The sequence below is a fragment of the Schistocerca nitens genome, chromosome 2 (assembly GCF_023898315.1).
Source record: "Schistocerca nitens isolate TAMUIC-IGC-003100 chromosome 2, iqSchNite1.1, whole genome shotgun sequence".
In the NCBI taxonomy this organism is placed as follows: Eukaryota; Metazoa; Arthropoda; class Insecta; order Orthoptera; family Acrididae; genus Schistocerca; species Schistocerca nitens.
The window spans coordinates 890456495-890478427 of NC_064615.1; the positions used below are offsets into that span (position 1 = coordinate 890456495).

Sequence of the window (21933 nt, forward strand, 5' to 3'; positions counted from 1 at the left end):
TATTCGTCTCTCTCTCTCTCTCTCTCTCTTCCTTCTCAATTTTCCTAATGGTGTTATAATTTTTAAATACATTTGATTCATTTTCATTGTTTCTGTCCCTTTCTGTTAAAGGGATTGGCCAATTTCTTTCCCCCTCTTCCCCTAGCCAAGCTTGTGTTCCATCTAATGAATTTGTCATCAAAGGGGTGTCAAGCTCTAATCTCCCTTCTACTTATATTAACTTGAACTAGCATGGTGAACTAAATTTCCTTTAAAATTGCATTATTTAACCATACGAAAGTCACAACAATAAACACAATTTGTTTTTTAGCTAAATGGTGGGCCATTCACAATTAAAACATAACTTACCAATCATGTAAAAGCCTTCTTTAGCTCTGGAGAGAGCTACACATACTCTATTTTCAACTTTAAGAAAACCAATGTTGGCATCCTCATTGCTCCTCACCAATGACAATAGAATTATTTTGTTTTCTTCACCCTGGAAGTTATCTACAGCTGTTATTTGGACATTCTGAAGTGCACCAGATTCCTTTTTCAGCTGAAAGTTTAAGGCAGCAGCAATGATGAAATAGTTAAGATAAACACAATGAAATAAATTTCAGTGTGTATTATGCTACACTACACTACACTGAAAACTCCAAATTCTAATATTAACAATGTAACAAAAAGATACAGTCCTACTTACCATAAAGCTGACACAAAGTTGGAAACAGGCACAACTAAAAGGTGCTTACAGAAAGAGCTTTCAGCCACAGCCTTCGTCAGAAAAAGAAAGAGAAACACGTACACACACATTCACACAAGCAAGCACATCTCACACACACGAGCATCATCTCCAGCAGCTCAGATTAGAATGCCACTGTCACATGGTATGGAAGCAGCAATCTGCTGCTGCCATTCCACCTAACAGTTGCACCTCCTGTGGGCATAAGTGGTGAATACATATTGTCACTTGCTGTGAAGGTCATGTTATTCCATGCAGCCACTAATGGAAGGCATTATGGTGGAACACCAAGGAATAACCAAAGAGACTTCATTAGCAATGAGTGCTTGGTTAGTTCACTAATGGGACCAAACAGTGAGGTCATCTGTGCCATCAGATTAGGGAATTAGGGAAGGACAGGGAAGGTAGTTGGCTGTGCCCTTTCAAAGGAACCATTCCGGCATTTGCCTGAAGCAATTTAGGGAAATCACAGAAAACCTAAATCAGGATGACTGGACGCAAGTTTGAACCATCGTCCTCCAAAATGCGAGTCCAGTGTGCTAACCACTGCACCATCCTACTCTGTCATTAGCAACGAACATTAGTCAAAATGTAATGTACTGAACTTGTTTTATTGTATATGCCCCGGAGAGGAGGAGGAACCTAGTGATCATTGTAAAGTACACTGATGAACCAAAACATTATGACCATCTGTTTAATAACTTGTTGGTTCATCTTTGGAATGAAATACATCACTGACTCTGCGTATCAGGTATCTGACAGTTTGTTGGTAGGTTTGTGGAGGTACGTGGCATTAGATGTCTATGCACAGGTCACATAATTCGCATAAATAACAGTCTGTTGATTTGTGTACGCAGTGACAGCACCCGACTGCAACCCAGATGGGTTCCATCAGGTGAATTTGGTCACTGAGACATCAACATGAGTTCACTATAATGCTCCTCAAACCACTGTAGCATGGTTCTGGCTCCTGGCAACCACACTGCTGAAAGATGACACTGCCATTGGGGAAGACATCAAGCATGAAGGGACACAGGTGGTTCACAGCTATCAGCGTGCCTTCAATTACTACCACACATCACATTCAAGCACAGGAGAATGTATCCCACAGCATAATACTGCTCCCCCCCACCCTGTGTCCATGGTGCGCTGCACGTTTCGAGCCACCGTTCAACTCGATGACGGTGTTTGTCCAAATGACCATCGACCTAGTGTAGCAAAAATGTGATTTATCCATTGATTGACAGTTGAATTCCGGTGGTCCTGCACCCACTGCAATTGTAATTGACGATGTGGTTGCGCCGACATGTGAACATGTAGGGTTGGTCTGTTGCAGAGCTCCATGTTCAACAATGTACAATGAACAGTGCCCTCTGAAACACTTGTGCATGCACCAGCATTGTTCTCCTTCAGTACAGATGTCTCAGATCACCATCTATCCTACTTTACAGATCAGACAAGCCTCCAAACCTCACATTCTGTGAAGAGTCTTGGATGTCCAACTATTTAGCGCCAAGTGGTAGTTTCACTGTCCTCTTACCTCTTTCAATAGATGCTCACAACAGTAGCATGTGAACAATTGACCAGCTTCACCGTTTTCAAGATATTTGTTCACTGGCTCCATGTAATAACAATACGCCCTTTGTCAAAGTCACTTACCTCAATGGATTTCCCATTTGAAGCCCACGTCTTTGCTGGGGTGATCCTCTGTCTGTGTCTGCTCCACTTGCATACTTTTGTTACATGTCACAAGCCTGCAACGCCACCAGGTGGCATTCAATGTTGTGATGGACAGTGGTCACAATGTTTTGGATTATCGATGTGCATTGTATTAATGGTTAATCTGACAATATATGGTTGAACTGATAGAGCTCTGGTTATGAACACTTTAAGTTGTTTGAGGAGAGAACTCAGTTCTTTTTCCAGTTAATGCACAAAATGTCCGAAGAAGGAGATCCGAGCATGGTGAAGAAACTGCTAGCTGGGAGTGACTAGCAAGACCAGCTCTAGAAGATAAATTTATGTGACCATAATATCCAGAAAATATTAGCAACCAAATTGAATCTACAAAAGCCATGTGCTATTCTGGGAGGATGTATGTAACAAGTAGGTTTGATGTATCCCTGTGAGCACTGGGCAAACAGCACAGCCTGCCTCCATCATCTGAAATGCACCTAAATTAACTGAAAAAAATTGTATGTACCTGAGAAACAGTCTTTCCTGACAGTGATTCCCTACTAACAGCACAATATAGTTTGCCATTTGGGGAAATAAATAAATAAATCAATGAGGCTCTTTTAATTTCCTGACCAGAAACAACATCCATTTAATGAAAAATATTATGCTCGTGGACTTTTTATTTATCTTACAAAGGAATATGATCCAGTCACACACTCAGCTCCTACCCAAACAGGATGCTTATGGTCTAAGAGGAGTCTGCAATGAGTGCTTTCAGTCACATGTATCAAATAAAGAGCAGCTGGTAGAAACAGCAACCAATGATGCAATGAAAACTTATTCAGATACATCAGTAACCTCGTGAGCCCCAAAGGCTCAACTTTAGACTACCCCTCTTTTTTTTTCCTTTATTAGCAATTTCACAGAAAACATATCATCAACAGTAACTTTATTATTCACTGATAATATAAACCTCCTCTTTTGTAACATTTTTCCAAAGCAGAAAAGAGCCAACAGAGTTGACAGCAGTGAAAGCCTCCTGCACTTGTGCTGTGATAACAACATTTTCCTTAATATGTATTAAACAGCTCATGTGACCTGCCCATCAAAGAGCCATACATCATACATACAACTATTTGTCATAGACAATAATGTTATTGAATAGGTCACTGAAACTAAATTTCTTACCATGGACAATAATGTTATTGAGCAGGTCACTGAAACTAAATTTCTTGGACTGTGGATACATAATATACTACAATGTAAATATGGAAGTAGGCCAGATCCTGCAGCAGAGGGTGTAGTTTCAGGTGACAGGCATGAGCATATAGTGGAACGGAGATAATGCCTTTGTCAGCAGGAAGAACTATGGTGTTTTCATTTCTCTTAGCACTCTTAGCACTTTGCATTCTGTTGTTGTCATATTTGCAATAAAAAGAAAAGCAGACAGTACCCTGGGACATTCAGTCTACAGAAAGAAGACCTGCACAGATCTATTTCTTCATGTACTGAGCTATCACCACCCAGCACTGTGGTGGGCCACTCTAATGATGCCAGTTTACAGCACACATGCTATTTGCGACAAAGACAGCCTCCCAGCTGAGCTGCAACACCTTAGCAATGTGTTTTGCCAAAATGGTTACAGTGAAGTGCATATCAGATGTGCATTGAAGAAAATGAATTACACAGCCATCCGCAAAGAAGAGGAAGCGAAAAAGGAAGATAAGCTTGCTTTTATCCCCTATATTGGGCCTCCCTCAGCCAAAATCCTGAGAAGAAACAATATCCACGCCATCCTTCAAGCAGCAGAAAAAAATGAAAGATTTGTTTGGCTTGGTGAGGGACAAATTATAACTGCAAATACCTGGTATACACAGTATCGCTTGTGAATGTGGCCACCAGTACACTGGGCAAACACAGCTTTCACAGCACTGCCGGGAACACGTTAAACGTGTACATCTGAGGCGTAAAGAAATCGGCAGTGGCAGACACGGCCTCAAGTAGGGACATATGTTCGAGTACAAAAAAACAAAAATGTTGTGCCAAGATACTGGCTTCTGGGAGAGCATCATCAAAGAATTAACTGAGATAAGACTGCATGACAAGCTCATCAACACTGATGAGGGCTACCAGTTAAGTTTGGAATGGAACCCTAAACTAGCAGCTATATGCTGAGATCATGCCCAGCAGTTGACACTTGAGTCTGGCCAAGACAGAAGATGCCATAAGTGTAACTGACCATCCTCACTAGCCCTCATGCCAGAGAAAGGGGTGGGGAGAGAATGCTATTACTCAGTTATATACAAGGGTAGCTTGGAAAGTAAGTTCTGTTACGATTTTTTTCCATAGCACTACTACGACAGCAGTTCTGCTCATGTGCAGTAGTACCTCTGGTTCAAGAAGAAATAATTGACCCCATTTTGTGCTTGCTCTGTGTTGTGTGTCATTCATAGTGATTGTTTGTAATGGTACCATTGATCAAAAATCCCACCATGTGTGAACTGAGATCTGTGATTCATTTTTTGAATGATAATAACATTAAACCAAGTGATTTTCATTGAGAAATCTGTGAGGTTTATGGAGAAGATGCAATACGTGCTTCAATGGTGAGAAGACAGGTCTGACAAGTTAAGGAAGGGTATGATCAAGTGCATGACGAAGAGTGGTTTCTGATGAACTGGTTGGTGACTGATTTTTTACCACAAGATGAAATATACAGTAAGGATGTTTATTGTGAGATGCTCAAGAAATTGCACAGTGCAATCCAGAACAAGCACAAAGATTGCTCTCAAAAGGTGTGGTTCCCATTCATGACAATGCCCAACTACACACTGCAAATGTAATAAAATCAACTCCTTCAGAGCTTTGGCTGGGACGTTTCCGGTCATCCTCTGTTCAGCCCCAAACCTCCCTCCTTGCAATTTTCATCTCTTTCAGCATCTGAAACCGTTCCTTGGTGGTAAGTGATTCAACAACGATGACGTTACCACATTGTTGACAACACAGGTGGTGACATTCTATTACAAAGGAATACATAAACTCACACCATACTATGAGAAATACCTGGAAAATTATGTGGGCTACACTGAAAAGTAATGTAAGTGTTATAGATTTTTGTGAAATAAATTAGTTTCGCTATGTGTATTTGATTCCTTTTTTATTACCAAACTTATTTTCCAAACTACCCTTGTAGATGGGATACCCACGCATCATCGACATTTCACCATAAGTTGAAGTCAATGAGAATGACATTCATCAAAAAGTAGCAGAATCTGAACGCAGTCATCCAGATGGAAGGCTGAGAAGATTTCATCAGCAGTACACGCCGGGAAAGCCTACATTCAAATAATCATATTTATGTTATATCCTGAATATGATGTATTTTCAATGACACACTGCATCAGTATTTTCAATGACACACTGCATCAGATGAGACCATCACATGAGAGTGACATTAGATAATATTGTCTTGTCTCTCCTCTGCTGATTTTCATTTTCTTTTATCCATGTGCTTTTCATGGAAGTGAAAAATAATATGCATTCCACAATACATCAAGATTATATTATTCATTATCACTCATTGTCCTCATGTAATACATCTCTCCACAGTACTTACTTTCCTCATGTAATACATCTGCCCAGAGTAAGTTGTCAGTATAGTAATTTCACTTTCTGTGTATCCTTGAAGCAAAAGGTATCTGCAAAGAGCTACTAGGAATTCTGCTTCAAATAGGTTTCGACGACTGACCGTTTCAGTTACCTGAAATATGAAAACAAATTTTGATTAAAAAACTGTAATTCATAGACAGCAATCATACTGTGATATTTTAAACAGTTTTCTGTGAAAGGTCATTCGTAAGTATTTTCGATATAGCTGCTGGCACAACTGTCTACTACAACATATATCTGTAATTTTCTTCAGCACTTTATTGATGTGGCTATAAAATAATAATCATTCTATGCTCCTCCAAAAAAATTTTAAAAATCCTCACTTTAGAGGAGTAAATTTATTTTTATATGTTATTAACTTCAATTACTTCTCAAGTGTAATAATGTATGATATGTATTGCTCAACATAAATTATGAAAAGAACTGCAATGGCAAAAGAAGGATTCAAGAGAAAACAGAAATTACTTTGTGGACCACTAAACAAAGATCTGAAAAAAAGACTTGGCAAATGTTACATCTGGAGGGTTGCACAGTATGTTGTGGAGACCTGGACACTGATGAAAGAAGACTGGAGGCACTACAGATGTGGATATGGAGGAGAATGGAAAAAGTGTAATGGGAAGACTGAGTAAGGAATGAAGAAGTATTAAGAAGAGTTGGAGAAGAAAGAAACAGGATGAAAGTCATCAGAAAGAGAAAACGGAACTGGATTGGAGGGACTGTTTATTGAAGGAAGGAATAGAAGGAATGGTGCAGGGAAAAAGGGGAAGAGGAAAAAGAAGGTATCAAATGCTGGACAATAACGAAGGAGACAAATATTCAGAAATGAAAAGACTGGCTATGGACAGACAAAAGTGGAAGAGGCTTAACCAATGACAAGACCTGCCATAAGGCAGAATACCATACCACCACCACTAACAAGAATAGCAGATATGGCCACATGATAAATGAAGCACTGAAGCAGAAGTTTACAAGACACAAGAAAAAACTAAGGCTGATAATAACATTACTGCTACTAAGTGTGTAATAAAGTAATGCAGCAGTGCAAAAAAATCTCTGGCAAACAGAAAGGCAATTTATGTCAATAAGATCATAACATTGACAACACTGAACAGCTATCACTACTACTGACCAAATTACAGTTATTAAATCCATGTGAAGTAAGTAAAATCATAGGAACACCACTCAGGTAAACCAAAGTAGTTGACATTAAAGTCTAGTACTATGTTGTATCAACAAAGTGATTAAAATTGATTTTTTTAGCACGGCTGGGCAGCTACGTAGCAGAAATTTTGTTCAGACATAATTTGCTCGATGAGTGGTGATGTAAGACCATTAGCACGTTATAAGCAACTCAAAATCAGAATACTGGAGAGTCAGACAGAAATGGTTACACAGCCAAATATTAGTCCTTCTATGGTGACAATTACTAATAATAGGTCCAACTAATAGACGGTTCACACAAGGATAGTAAGGAGCTGATGAGTGGAATTCGAGGTTATGTATGTAATTTACAGATTAGAGCGATGACCCCAATGCGATTAAACTCTGCCATTGCTGGAGCAACATTAAGTACAATGCACAAAGAATGCATATTCAAACTCAGAGATATGTAAACAGGTAGAATACGGTGCTGCAGTCAGCAACACCTATATAAGACAACAAGTGTCTGGTGCAGTTGTTACATCAGTTACTGCTGCTAACAATGGCACGTTATCGAGATTTAAGTTAGTTTCAACTTGGTGTTATAGTCGGCGCATGAGTGATGGGACACAGAATCTCCCATACGACCTTTTCACAAGTGTACCATGAATATCAGGAATACAGTAAAATACCAAATCTCCGACATTTCTGCAGCTGGAAAAAGATCCTGCAACAACTGGAACAAGATGACTGAAGAGAATCATTCAACATGACAGAAATGCAACCCTTCCACACATTGCTGCAGATTTCAGTGCTGCGCCATCAACAACAGCATGCAAATCATTCAATGAAACATCACTGGTATGGGCTTTCAGAGCCGAAGGCCCACTCGTGTACCCTTGATGAATGCACAACACAAAGCTTTACACCTCGCCTGGGCCCGTCAGTACTGACGTTGGTCTGTTGATGACTGGATGTTGCCTGGTTGGACGTGTCCCATTTCAAATTGTATCAAGTTGATGGACGTGTTGTAGTGATTCGAGAATTTCCATGTAAATTCTGGAACCACTCGACCTTCTGCTGCCTCGAACACGTGATGTTTTAGAGATAACTGTGAGAGAGAGAGCCTATTTACTGTGCAACACGTGTCTGTGTGTGCAGGATGGACGTTTATCGTGGAAGACAAGAGTTGTGTCAAACGAGCAACACCGACAAGTGTTTGCCGCTGGTGCCATAGAAATGTATGGAGGATGCAAGGAGTAACTATGTATTATTCCTTGGCAGGAGAGTAATTGTGATTGTTATAGACAATTGAAACATGATTTGTCTAGAGACTCTCACTTAATCATGGTGTTAGACTTGATAGAAGCAAGACCTGTTTTTTGAATTTCTGGTGGTTATTAAACCCATCACAATGTAATTATATTTAGTTGTATCTAATGGGTATCGGCACAGTTGACTTGCAAGAGTTTGTATGCTTATATATGAAACTTGTGGAGATGAAAATATACCTGAACTGAACTGAAAGTATGAGGGTACCGAGTTATTTCTATTGAGAGAGAGAGAGCATTTTTAGCTCCTCTAACCAGCATTATTTTTTCGTAGAAGAAGTTGTGGAGAATGATGCAGCCACATATCCAGAGAAGATGATCGGCTAAACGTTTCAAGTAAATCAACTGTAGAAAGACAAGCGTGAAGTTCGCAATCCAGTTTTGCACCACTTCTCATGTCTCCAAAACCATTAGAGTGTATGGGTATGGAGACGACCTCATGAATCCATGGACCCTACATGTCATCAGGGGACTGTTCAAGCTGATGGAGACTCTGTAATGGTGCGGGCATGTGCAGTTGGAGTGATATGGGACCCCTGATAAGTCTAGATATGACTCTGATAAGTGACACATATGTAAGCATCCTGTCTCATCACCTATATCCATTCATGTCTATTGTGCATTCCGACAGATGTAAACAATTCCAGCAGGGCAATGCAACATCCCACACATCCAGAATTGCTACAGAGTGGCTACAGGAACACTCTTCTGAGTTTAAACACTTTCGCTGGCCACCAAACTCCCCAGGCATGAACATTATTGTGCATATCTGGGATGCCTTGCAAAGTGCTGTTTAGAAGAGATCTCCACCCTGTCGTACTCTTATGGATTTATGGACAGCCCTGAAGGATTCATGGTGTCAGTTCCCTCCAGCACTACTTCAGACTTTAGTCAAGTCCATGCCATGTCAACTTGCAGCACTTCTGTGTGCTCGTGGGGGCACTACCCAATATTAGGCAGGTGTACCAGTTTCTCTGGCTCTTCGGTGTAATTAAGCATGCTTTTGGAGCCAATGGCTCATCCTTCGGGCAGAAGGATTGAAGGGGAAGGAAGAGGGGGAAGGAAAACGAATGGAGAAGTGTAGAAAAATGGGTAGATTTCAGGAAAATCACCCAGAACCTCACGTCAGGTGAGGCTTACTGCACAGGATGAGAAGATGTGGTAAGCCTCCCCTGACCTGCGGTTCTGGGTGACTTTCCCAAAATCCACACATTTTCCTAGACCTCTCCAGTCTTTTTCCTTCATCCCTCTTCCTTCCCCTTCAACACTTCTTCCTGAAGAAGGAGCCACTGGTTCCGAAATCATGCCTAATTATAACCTTCTTTTATGTATGTATTCTGCCGCACTTGGCAAGTAGATGTTTTATCTATCCAATTAAATTGTTTTATCAAAAAAAGATGATTCGGGTTTAACACACTATTGATGACAACGTCATTAGAGATTGCATGAGCTAGGATTGGCGAAGTACAAAAAAAGATACTCAACCCTGTTCTTTTCAAAAGAACCATCCTGCTATTTGCCTTCAATGGAAACCTAAGTGGGGATGGCTGGGTGATATTGAAATCTAGTCTTCATGAAAGCAAATCAATCTGTCAACCACTGTGACACCTCATTCAATGAAATTAAGATAGTTGCTTTCACGTACCACACAAAATAGTATGTGAGAAAATATGATCATCAAGAGTTTTGCTCACGCTCAGAAGAAATGACAGAAAATTGTGAATGATCATCTGCCCTGCTGATTGTAACACTGCTTTCTGATGACCAATAAAGGGAAGGCTACAGAAACAATACACTTGTGCATTACTTCGCACAAGAAATTAGGCAAAAAATTTTCAGACTGAAAAACAAAAAAACCTCCACAACCAGGTGGATCCCTGTCCCTGCCTTACGTGACCAATTAGATATCTACCCACATGAATTCTTATGAGTGATTCTTGCAAGGAACTCCTCCACCATGGAAGAATGCCGAGGTGTGATTTAAAGGGCAAGACAAGGATCCAATGACATCCAAATCCTACAGCTGAATATGTCATCTGAACGTTCTTGGTAATGTGCCTGGAAAACTATTATGCAAATGATTACAAGATTACAGACTGCTACACAGGAAGAGCTCTCATCAGTGTACATTTAGAGAAGGCAAGTCACATGAAGACCCAAATAATAAGGCAATCCAGCAAGTGACGGACATTCATTTTGCATATGCTCTAATGAAGATGATTAATATTACAGGCATTTTCAATAACTTATTGTGGCTACCTTTCTTTGATCAGCTCAGGGAGTTGCAGTGTCCTATGACACTCTACAACTAATTGACAGACTACTACTGTAAGAGACATGCATATTTAATATGCCATGGAAAGGTAATGATAAATACCATATTAAAAGGGATCAGTGTGTGGTTCAGTTTTTTGGGATGTAGTGTTGGAGCCCATGCTACGAAGTTATGTGACAATGGTAATGTACGCAGACTGACTGCATTCGCAGATGACGTGTTGTTCATCGTAAGTGGTGACTCCAGAAGAATAACTGAAGACAAATGTAATGCAGTGATGGTGTCCAAGGGTCAAATTTCACTAGCACCTCACAAAAATTAACTCCTGCTGAAACAGAACCTAGTATAAAATCCTAAAATAAAGTTTAACAACATTACAATTAGAAGAGTAGTAACCAGATATCTAGGGGCATTCCTGGATGATTGTCTTAATTCTGCAAATCATATAAAGGAGAGAGGGGGAAAAAATTTGATGCAGAAAATTATAGCTATCATAAGCAGGCAATTTCAACTTCCCTTTAAACTAATCATAGCATAACACTAGCCTTATATTAGCATCAGTTGTAGGATGTAGTGCAAGCACTTACACACACAGATTGCAGCTTACAAAGCCACCTTCATTTGTTAAAAGAGTCCAATGAGGCGTACTACTAACATTGATGGACAGCTATTGTATGGTCACAAATGATACATTGTAATTAATTCTAGGAATACATCCACTGTACTTGGATACTCAAGAAAAGGTGAGCCCTTTATTAGTTAAAGAAAGGCAATGAAATTAAAGTAAAAAGTTACCTAGTATGGAGCCCAATAATAAAAAGTTCATACAAGATCACGTATTATAACTGTGGCTAAATGAATGGGACACTTGAGGAACAGGCAGGATAATACACGAATTCCTCCCTAAACCCGGAGGAGACAAGAAATGACATGTCTTTACCAGTCAAGTGGCCTTATACATTAAATTACTGGTCATGGCCAGTATGCTGTGTAACTGTACAAAATCAAAAGACAGATGAATGATATTTGGGTCTGTGGTAGTGTGAGCACTCCAGAATACATGTCATATGACTAAGTGCTCTGTGTAGATGCAGCAGGTATTGGTCATCAGACATTAAGGATGTTGGATTCCAAAGTAACACTGAGGAACTTTCAACCTGATGCATCATTGATGATACTGCACCTGCAGTATCCAGGAAGGCAAAGGAGGACTTCATGGAGCACTCAACCACACAGCAGTATGCTGCCATCCTGACTAGACTATATATTCTATTGATCAAGAGAATGCAATGAGGTCAGTGACAACTGAATGGAACCATTTTCAAGACTTTCCATCATACTAGTACGGGTCACACAAAAGTGTAGTTTCTAAGATGTTACAGTGAAGGATAGAATCACATGTCACAGTGAAAATGCTGCATATGTGCTATCCTATGGTCAGGGAATTCAGCAGACAATGGCTGTTGAGCGAGATAGTAAGAGGGTGGATCCAATGGAGGAAACAACAATCTCCAGTTTAGGCATACAGCTACATCTACATAGATACTTCGCAATACACCATACTGTTTGTGGTGGAGGGTACCCCATATCACTACTCGTCATTTCCTTTCCTGTTCCACTTGCAAATAGAGTGATGGAAAAAACACTGTCTGTATGCTTCCTTATGAGCCTTAATTTCTCATATCTTATCTTTGTGGTCCTTATGCACAATGTGTGTTCAAGGAAGTAGAACTGAAATTCTGGTTCTCTAAATTTTCTCAATAGTGTTCCTTGAAAAGCATGTTGCCTTCCCTTCAGGGAAACTAATTTGAGTTCACGAAGCTGGTCTTTAACACCTGCTTGTTGTTCGAACCCACCAGTAACAGGTCTAACAACCTGCCTCTGAACTGCTTTGATGTCTACCTTTAATCTGACTAGGTATGGATACCAAACACTCGAGCATGTCACACTAACATCCTATATTCAATTCAGCCTCCTTTACAGATGAACCACACTTTTCTAGAATTCTCCCGATAAACTGAAGTCAACCATTCACCTTCCCTACCATAATCCTCGACTACTTATTCCATTTCATATCACTTTCCAATGTTACGCCCAGCTATTTCAACGACTTGACTGTGCCCAGCAGAACATTAACAATCCTGTATCAAAACATTGCATCAACTAGAAGTTTTGTCCAAGTCATCTGGTATTTTCCAACAGCCATTCAGCTTCGATACCTTACCATACAGCACAATATCATCATCATCAAACAACCACAGACTGCTGTCCACCCTGCCCGCCAAATTGTTTATGTATATAGAGAATAATAGCGGTCCTATCACACTTTCCTGGGGCACTCCTGATGATACCCTTGTCTCTGATGAGCACTCATCATCGTGAGTAACATATTGGGTTCTATAAGTTTTAGAAGTCATTGAGCGATTCACATATCTGCGAAACTATTCCATATGCATCTACCTTCTGTAACAGCCTGTAATGGGGTAATGTGTAAAATGCTTTCTGAAAATCTAGAAACATTGAATCTGCCTGTTACCATTCATCCATACTTGCAGTACATCACATGAGAAAAGGGCACGCTGTGCTTCACACAATTAATGCTTTCTAAAATCATACTGATTTATGGACATTTGATTCTCAATATCAAGAAACTTATTATATTCAAACTGAGAGTATAATCAAGGATTCCGCAGCAAACCAAAGTTTGGGATATTGGTCTGTAATTTTGCGGGTCCGTACTTCTACCTTTCTCATATACTGGAGTCACCTGCACTTTTTTCCAGTTGCTTGGAACTTTGTGCTGGGCAAGAGATTCATGAAAAGGGCGTCTGACTTGCGCAAGTGATGGTTCCTGAAACCAAGCTTTTCAGTCTCAAGAAAGTTTATTATGTTCTATAACACCACACCTCTGTGAATGATCATACATTTTCTACGTGTTTTATGAAGTCTGTTTTATTAGTTGTCCTGAATATTATTCTCTTAAATAAGTTGTCAAGTTACAAATGCTGTTTGTTATTTAAGAAAGAGAATATGCATGGAATGTTAACATTTTGTAAGTAGACACACTGGCCTAGTCAGGGAAAAGATATTGTCAATGAGTGTAATAAATTGTAAATGCATTATCGCTCGACGTGCAAGCACACCAAAGAACAGTAGCAGTTCAGGGTCACGAGGAGACAATTGGTGTTTTTTGGTTGTGTGTATTCACCGCTTAGGCTATGCAAAAGCGCAAAAGAAAAAAGTCTGTTTCCGAAATGCGGAGCAGTGAAAACTGAAATGGTTGGTTTGGCGGATGTTTAATATGGGCAAGCTATGGTATTTATTGGGCACAGTACAAATGCAGCAAGAGTAATTTACATAACAAGAGTACTATGGGCCCTTGTTATTGGCTATGGTATGGCAAGATCAACCTCTGCCCTATTTTACCGCTACATGAAGCCACTCGACAAATCAATGGCATCAAAAGCTGAAGTAAATCTAGACTATTTATCACTAGAAGTGTAATAGGCTGCCCAGCATAGTTGGAATTTTATTGCTTACATAACATTGTTTTAGTGTATATTGTCACGTAAATAATTATCCTAAGTCATCATCAAAGTAGTATCCATTCTATCCCTTTGTATGAACTGAAATAATCAGAAAATGAACTGAAAATGAAGTGAACATTAATTTATTAGATTCTCAAAACATAATTTTTACAACTTTTGGAAAATTACGTAATAATGTCAGAAATAGAACGATGCAAAAGCCGGTATTAATTCGTTTGCTAAAAACAGAGTAACTTTCATAATTAAAAATTTACGTAACTTGGACACTGAATTTCATTGTGAAAGCACAGTTATAATTTATAGCCTGTGGCATAATTTATAACTTTTATTGCAAAGAAATATCAGAGTAACTGCTAGGTAAATGACAGTCCTTACCAACGAGTAAATTCAAACAATCTTTCTGCTTGCTACAAGTACGACAGTCAGTATTATGGTGAGTAATGCAACAAAAGTTTCTGTCCACAGCCAGTATACAATCTTACTTTAGTTGATCTTTGAAAATTAATATAATGTGTTGTATGTGTTTGCTATTGGATTATTATTTACTAATATGACGTGTGGTATGAAGTACTTGAAAGTGTGCGTTAGGTACTGTTCCTACGTTACGATGGCAATAACTATTCTTACATAAGATTGCTTATGAGTAAGTTCAGTTTCAATTTAATTATCCTTGTTCTGGTGAGGAACTGGTGACCGTTGGTTCTTTTCATTAACAAAAACTTTAAAAACTTTTTTTTTCCGATTTTTCCACTAACTACTGTTAATTAAAAACTAGTTTACATAATAAAAATATATAAAGTTAACTGAACTTTGTTTCTAATCATCATTGCTAAAATACTGAGCAGTGGGGATTGAGTTATAACTTCATCATTTCTCTCAGTTTTGCATTATTCTTCAGAGTAGATGCCTTTTCCCACAGATTAGGAAGTTTAAGTGCACTGTCACACAGAAAAGCCTAATTAGCCGGAGAGGTGGGAAGGTTATACAGTGAAACCTCTTTATAACGTTCCTCCATATAATGTTTTCCTCTATGTTACATCTGTTTTTTTCGGTCCCGACTAAAAGCCCATATAAATAATGTTAAATTTTCCTCTTTACTGCATTTCCTCTATATTACAATTTCCTCCATGTAACACTCATATTTTTGGAACCCTGTTCAATTATTTACCTCTTTATAATGTTTAAGTGACAGGATGTAGACGCATTGTTTTCCATTCTGTGAATTCACAGTTTGCACCGGCTCGGAAAGTCCGCACTCAGCGTGTTTCATATGTCAGCGGCAGAACCGGTTCACATGACATGTGACACACATTCTAGTTGTGATCTTTTTGGCACACTATTTCAGTCGTTTGTATTTGTAGCATGTTGTGTGAGCTGAGCAGCAAACAGTTTGTGTGTCTAGTGAGAGTGTGTCTTCGATATAATGTTGTTGTTGTTGTTGTTTTAACGCTTTCATCAAAATGAAAAGCGGAAGAACATTTCTCTGGAAGAGAAGGTTTCTGTTATTAAAAAAGTAGAGGCATCTCCTGGTGTGAATCGTGTGGAGCTAGCAAAGCAATTTGAACTGGCCCCCTCAACACTCAACACTATTATGAAAAACAGATCATCGATAATAGAAGGGTTTGAGAATTGCGGAAATTCGAAACATATGCATTTGAAACCATTTACTAACGACGAAATGGAGGAAGTTTTATTAACTTGGTTTCAGCAAGCACGTCTCAGAGAATTTGATGCCAAAATGGGGAGTGCTGCAAGAAAAGTGCTGCTGTTTGTGGATAGATGTGCGGCACATCCACCAGACGTATCCTATCTGAGCAATGTGAAAGTAATTTTCCTGCCATCCAAATGCACCCGCCATCTGCAACCTTTGGACTTGGGAATAATACATGCCTTTAAGGTTAAATATAGGGCAGCCCTTGTAAAAAAGGCCTTGAATTTGATGGACCAAAGAAAACCAGGAAGCCAGCAGAGCTCACAACTGAAGCTGAATATTTTACAGGCAATGAATTTAATCATGTACTCATGGAGGGAAGTCAGTGCTGAAACTATTAAAAACTGTTTCACAAAAGTGGGATTCTGTGAGAATGAGATGGTAGCTCCTGTGGAAGATGTTGCAAGTGATTTGCAAGAGTTTCAGGAATTAATAGGCAGTGATTCTGTCACTTTTGAGGACTTTGTGTCTGTGGATGACAACGTGGCAACCACAGGAGTGCAAAGTATTGAGGAGCTGACTGCTGAAAGAAGGTTGGAGGATCATAGTCGTAGTGAAAGTGACAGTGAGAAGATAGATGACCCTGTGCCCTCATATACTAAGGCAGCTGAAGCCTTTGAAACATTCAGGAGATATATGATGGCCCATAGACTTGAGGACAGAACAGTAGTTCAACTTGCTCATTTGGAGCAAGAAATGATTGCCTTAGAGTCTAGGGGAAATAGAAAACAAACATGCTTGCTTGAATATTTAAATAAACCATAGGTATATGATTTTCAGATAACACAGGTTCATAGAGTTTTGTGCAAATTTAAGTTCCGTTTCATAATTTAATTATTAAAGTAATTTTTTTGTAACTAATTATTTTTTAATCTGTGCCATTTACTGTGTTTTTATGTAATATGATCAGTATATTATAAACAAAATTTGGCTCATATTCTATAATTGGGTCAACTGAAGAATGGGATACCACCTGTCAGCTTTGGACAATGATGTCATATCTTAAGAATCTGTTATAACTTTTTACAGTACGAACTGATCCATTTACTTTCATCCATTCACCTACCGGGCCCTATGTTTTAATTATAAAACACTAATCATTTGATACATTGATCATTTGCAATGAATATCACATTATAGTGTTGTGAAAATTTAAAATGTCATATATGGCACCATTTGTCAAAGCTGATTAGTGGTATCCTGATCTTCAGTAATGCCCTATAATTATTATTTGGAAGCCTTCCTCTTTATAGTGTTTTCCTCTATACAGTGTTCAGAATTTGTGGTCCCTTGAAAAACGTTATATAGAGGTTTCACTGTAGTGCTAGGTGAGAGATTTGCGATAAATATGACCCTAATAAATGAACTGTAGTACCAACCACAGTATTAGTAGTTGAGTGATCAGTTAAAGAGGTTCATGGAATGAACTTTTGGAAACTATACAACAAGCAAAAATAAAACTGGCTCAACTGCCACGAAATGGAAACACAGATGGAGGACCTCAGATTGCGACAGAGCCGTAGAATCCTGTATCCAAGCCTGGAAGTCTTGGCATAACCACAAAACTCCAGAGAATCGACATATTGTTTATACAAATGCAGAGAAAATGTCTACAAGTAGACACATTAAATGAGTACACCACCTCAAAAGATTACAGGAAACATAATGATTTCAAAAGGAGCAACACATGAAATTTTTATGGACATTTAGGGAAGAAGTAATGAACTATAATCCACCCAGTTTTCGTTTTCATTGCCCTGATGGATCTCGTGAGACGGACATAAGCCAACTACGAAATCCCGAGGCAGTACTTCGAGCAACTACACAACTGTGAACCACCTATAGATAAACCCCAATTTCATTTAACTGAATGAAATCAAAACTCTTTTCCACATATGTGAGGCAATATGAAACACCATTTTATACTTCAAAAACACAAAAGCACTGAGCGAAGATGGTATAATCACAGAAAAGCTCAAGATCAGAGGTGAACTCTTGATTGACTGATTACAAGCCATCATTGTCAATACAAAAAACAGCAGACTCGGAAAATGCTTTGATCCACCCACCACATTAAAAGAGGGGATAAGATAGATCCAAACAATACCACTGTATTTCACTTCTACCAATTGTCTACAAAGTTTTCTCATGGGCCCTGATTACCACACTGGAGCAACAGACAGAATATTTGACAGGTGAATACCAGGCAGGTCACCGACTGGGCCAATCATATGCAGAACAGATATGGAACCTCAAGATGATACTGCGACACCAAAAGTCAAACCGCACACTTGTCACTTATGCAGACTTCAAGAAAGCCTAGCACTCAAATGACCACATCACCCCATTTTATATACTTCATGAATAAGGTGTGGATAATAAAACAACTATGTTAGTCAAACAGACTGTGACAAGACACGATCTGTAAAGAGAAACTTGTGCGTAAAACCTCCAAATCTTTTCACATTAGAGCTGGTGTAAGACAGCAACCGAGATCTCAATAAGATCATCAAAACTTGAGGAAAGAAATACTTGGGATAAGTACATGAACAAAAGAGAAATAATGAACATTTAGTGTCAATATTATGAAAAGGATAGACTGCTGCTCATCATATAGCGGAGATGTTAAGTCACAGACAGGCACAACTAAAAGATTGTCAAACAAGTAACCTTTTGGCCATAAAGGCCTTCATCCAAATTAGACAAAAAACACACACACACACATGAACAAACGCAATTCACGCACACATGATCACAGTCTCTAGCTGCTGAGGCCAGGGTGCAAGCAGTAGCGGCATGATGGGAGAAGCAATCAGGGTGGTGATCTGGGTGCTGTGAGTAAGGAGGAAGCTGGGGCAGGGAGGGAGAGGAATAGCAGGGTAGGGGTGGGGAACAGTACAGTGCTGCTTGTGGGAGCATACAGGGATGAGGTGAAGGAGGGTAGGGCAGCTATGTGCAGTCGGGAGGTTACAGGGAGGGCAGGTGGGGTACTGGAAAAGGAGAGAAGTAAAAAGATAGTGGTTACGTTGGTGAGATATATATGGTTGTATAGTGATGGACTGGAAACAAGGAAGGGGATAGGTGAGTATAGGACAATGACTGAGAAACAATTTTATCCTGTGAATTAGCTATTCTATTTGCGTATCACATACTCTAATAAGATTGTCAAGCACCTTACAGTACTGTTTGTAATGGGCTACTGTAGCTTGACTGTGACTACTTCTAACATTTTGATATAACTCCCACTTTGTTCTACATGATATCTTTATCCCACTATCCAGCCACCCAGCCTGCCTTTTACTGATATTACCCCATTTAGAACATTCTAATGAAAAGCAACTCTTGAAGAGCATGAGAAATTCGTTAAGGAAAGCATTATATTTGTCATCTATGCAATGCTGGTACACTCCCAAAGCGCCCTTACAGAAATCAGTTTTGACCCACTGACAATTACACAGACTAATTACAACATAACTTCATAGCCAAGATCTTGACAGGAAGGAATTTGAAACTTAGAAACACATGGGAGCTAGAAAGAAGACAGCCACCCTTATAGAAAGTATTTGCAGTATTAGCATTTATTTTTGAATGTTCATTAAGTAATAGAAATACACACTTTTCTTTTATTATCCACAAATATGTGAGTTTGAATGGCCTATGATTCTCCTTTGATAATAGGCTGTGATAGTGCTTTTTTTTAAGTTACTGTTATTCACTGTACAGTTAAAACACTCTATCCAGCTTTGTTTATCCTCAACACACATGATGACAAAACATACTGTCCATTCCATTTGTGAGTTTCTCCTAATTTTCAATCAAAAGGCCTTTCTAGGGGGACAAAAATTCGTAGCATCCTTATTTCTCTTTCAAATTAATAAATCAGCTAAAGAGATCTTCTGTTGTGGCCCCTTTAATTTTTCTTTCTATTCTTCTACACTTTATTCTGGACAGAAATTTACAGATACAGTATACATCAGACTGATTGTAATAGGTTTCACATCTACCCACTGGAAGGATACTGTAATCGAAATCCTTGCCAGTGAGCTAACCAGCAGTAGACGCTTGCTGCCGAGCCTTATCTTCTAAAACTTCCCGTGTTTCCTGCCTTTTTTTGGCGGGCAGGACATCGCTGTGAAAAACACCAACAACGCTGGTGAGTAGCGATTGCATGAAGACAGTACTGAGGCAGAGCCGGTTGAGTAAACATCTACTAAAAGAGCGGACACGAATATATGGAATTAAGGTAGAAAGTGTTGAGTAGTGTATTGAGAGAAATATTTAACTGAAATAGGAATGTTGAATCATCTGTGGCTTTTTTCATAGTGAATCACTTTTTGGAATTTGTCAGTTTCATTAAATCAAATGAGTGTGATACAGTTAGACAGGTTTCTATTGTTGAAACTTGAATAAACTACAGCAACGAACATTATCTTTTACTCCAGAAGAGCCTTCCCAATTTTTATGATTAATTTTATAGTAAATGATAACAGACATGCCAAGCACAGTTAGGCTGCAGTTTAATTTCCTGCTGTTGTAAGTCTCCTCCTCAAGGATCCTCCAACTGTAAATCCTCAGAAAGCCTGTCAGTTCACTTAAAATTATGGGGGGAAACCTTACACATCTACCTCCTCCATAAACCTTTTCTCAGAAGCTAAGAGCTGGCCGGGGTGGCCGAGCGGTTCTAGGCGCTACAGTCTGGAACCGTGCAACCACTACGGTCACAGGTTTGAATCCTGCCTCGGGCATGGATGTGTGTGATGTCCTTAGGTTAGTTAGGTTTAAGTAGTTCTAAGTTCTAGGGGACTGATGACATCAGAAGTTAAGTCCTATGGTGCTCAGAGACATTTTTTGAGAAGCTAACAGTTAGTGACCTATTTCATAGATTTCTAACACCACATCAAATATTATTTCAGCTTATATAGCTTGCAGAGATTTCTATACATCCAAACTTGTGTCACTGCCTCCTGTTGACAAATTGCCATCAGTCGTCCAATGGGCTGTTAAACTCTAACCACTTTTACTGGATAACTTATTTCATAGAAATCAACTTCCTCCTCCTCTTTCAACTTGCAAGGACAGTTCTCCCACATCAAATAGGACTTTGGTGTACAGCTGCTATGATCTGACTGTAAACTAAAGAGCGAGCAGCACTTAAGGCGGACGTGGCCTTTCTCAGATGTGCTATAACTGCCATATAAACATGTCAAGAATCAGTTTCCCAGACTATAGTGCAGCACGTGGAGATTTTCAGATTCTTTTTGTGACCATTTCTTGGATTAATTAATTAGTTACTAATTTCTGTTTTCTGTATGGCATTTATTATGCGTTTAGACAAATATCAATATTCCTGGGGCATGTCAGCATGCTGAAATGTCACAGATTTAAAAGGTGTGCGGCTGAAGGACTGGTATAGCCTTGTGAAACAGCTATGCATGGTTCTTGTGATTTGGTAGAATTGGGATTGCCTGATCCCTCCTCATTTTTCAAAAGACTGTATACACACTCATGATCAGAAAAAAACAGAACACCTTAAATGATCATATTCACAGAACATGTACATGGGTACGTTCTGCAGAAATGATTATCATTTCAGTCACCTCGGTTCAGCATGTGTCCTGTTGGCTAGTACACACAGGGTTTGCCATGGGTCATCTTAACTTGTTCCAAGCATGATGGCATTGACACCTATAATGCACGAATGGTGTCATGTTGTACCGTCACCCATGCCGCATTCACCAGATGCCAAAGTCCATCTGTGGTGTTTGGCATTGGGTCACAATGCTGCACCTGTTTTTTCATCATATTCCACACATTTCTTGGATTAATTAATTAGTTACTAATTTCTGTTTTCTGTA

The 21933-nt window shown here is 39.2% G+C and overlaps 1 protein-coding gene across 1 annotated transcript in view; it reads right to left on the reverse strand.

Annotated features, from left to right (window-relative positions):
* Positions 1-21933, reverse strand: part of LOC126237202 (NFX1-type zinc finger-containing protein 1-like) — a 399723-nt gene that overhangs the window by 260911 nt on the left and 116879 nt on the right. Inside the window, exons 4-5 of the mRNA XM_049947082.1 lie at positions 6018-6161; positions 349-538 (exon numbers count right to left, since the gene is read on the reverse strand). Coding sequence (XP_049803039.1) covers positions 349-538; positions 6018-6161 — 334 coding nt within the window. The remainder of the gene's footprint in view (positions 1-348; positions 539-6017; positions 6162-21933) is intronic.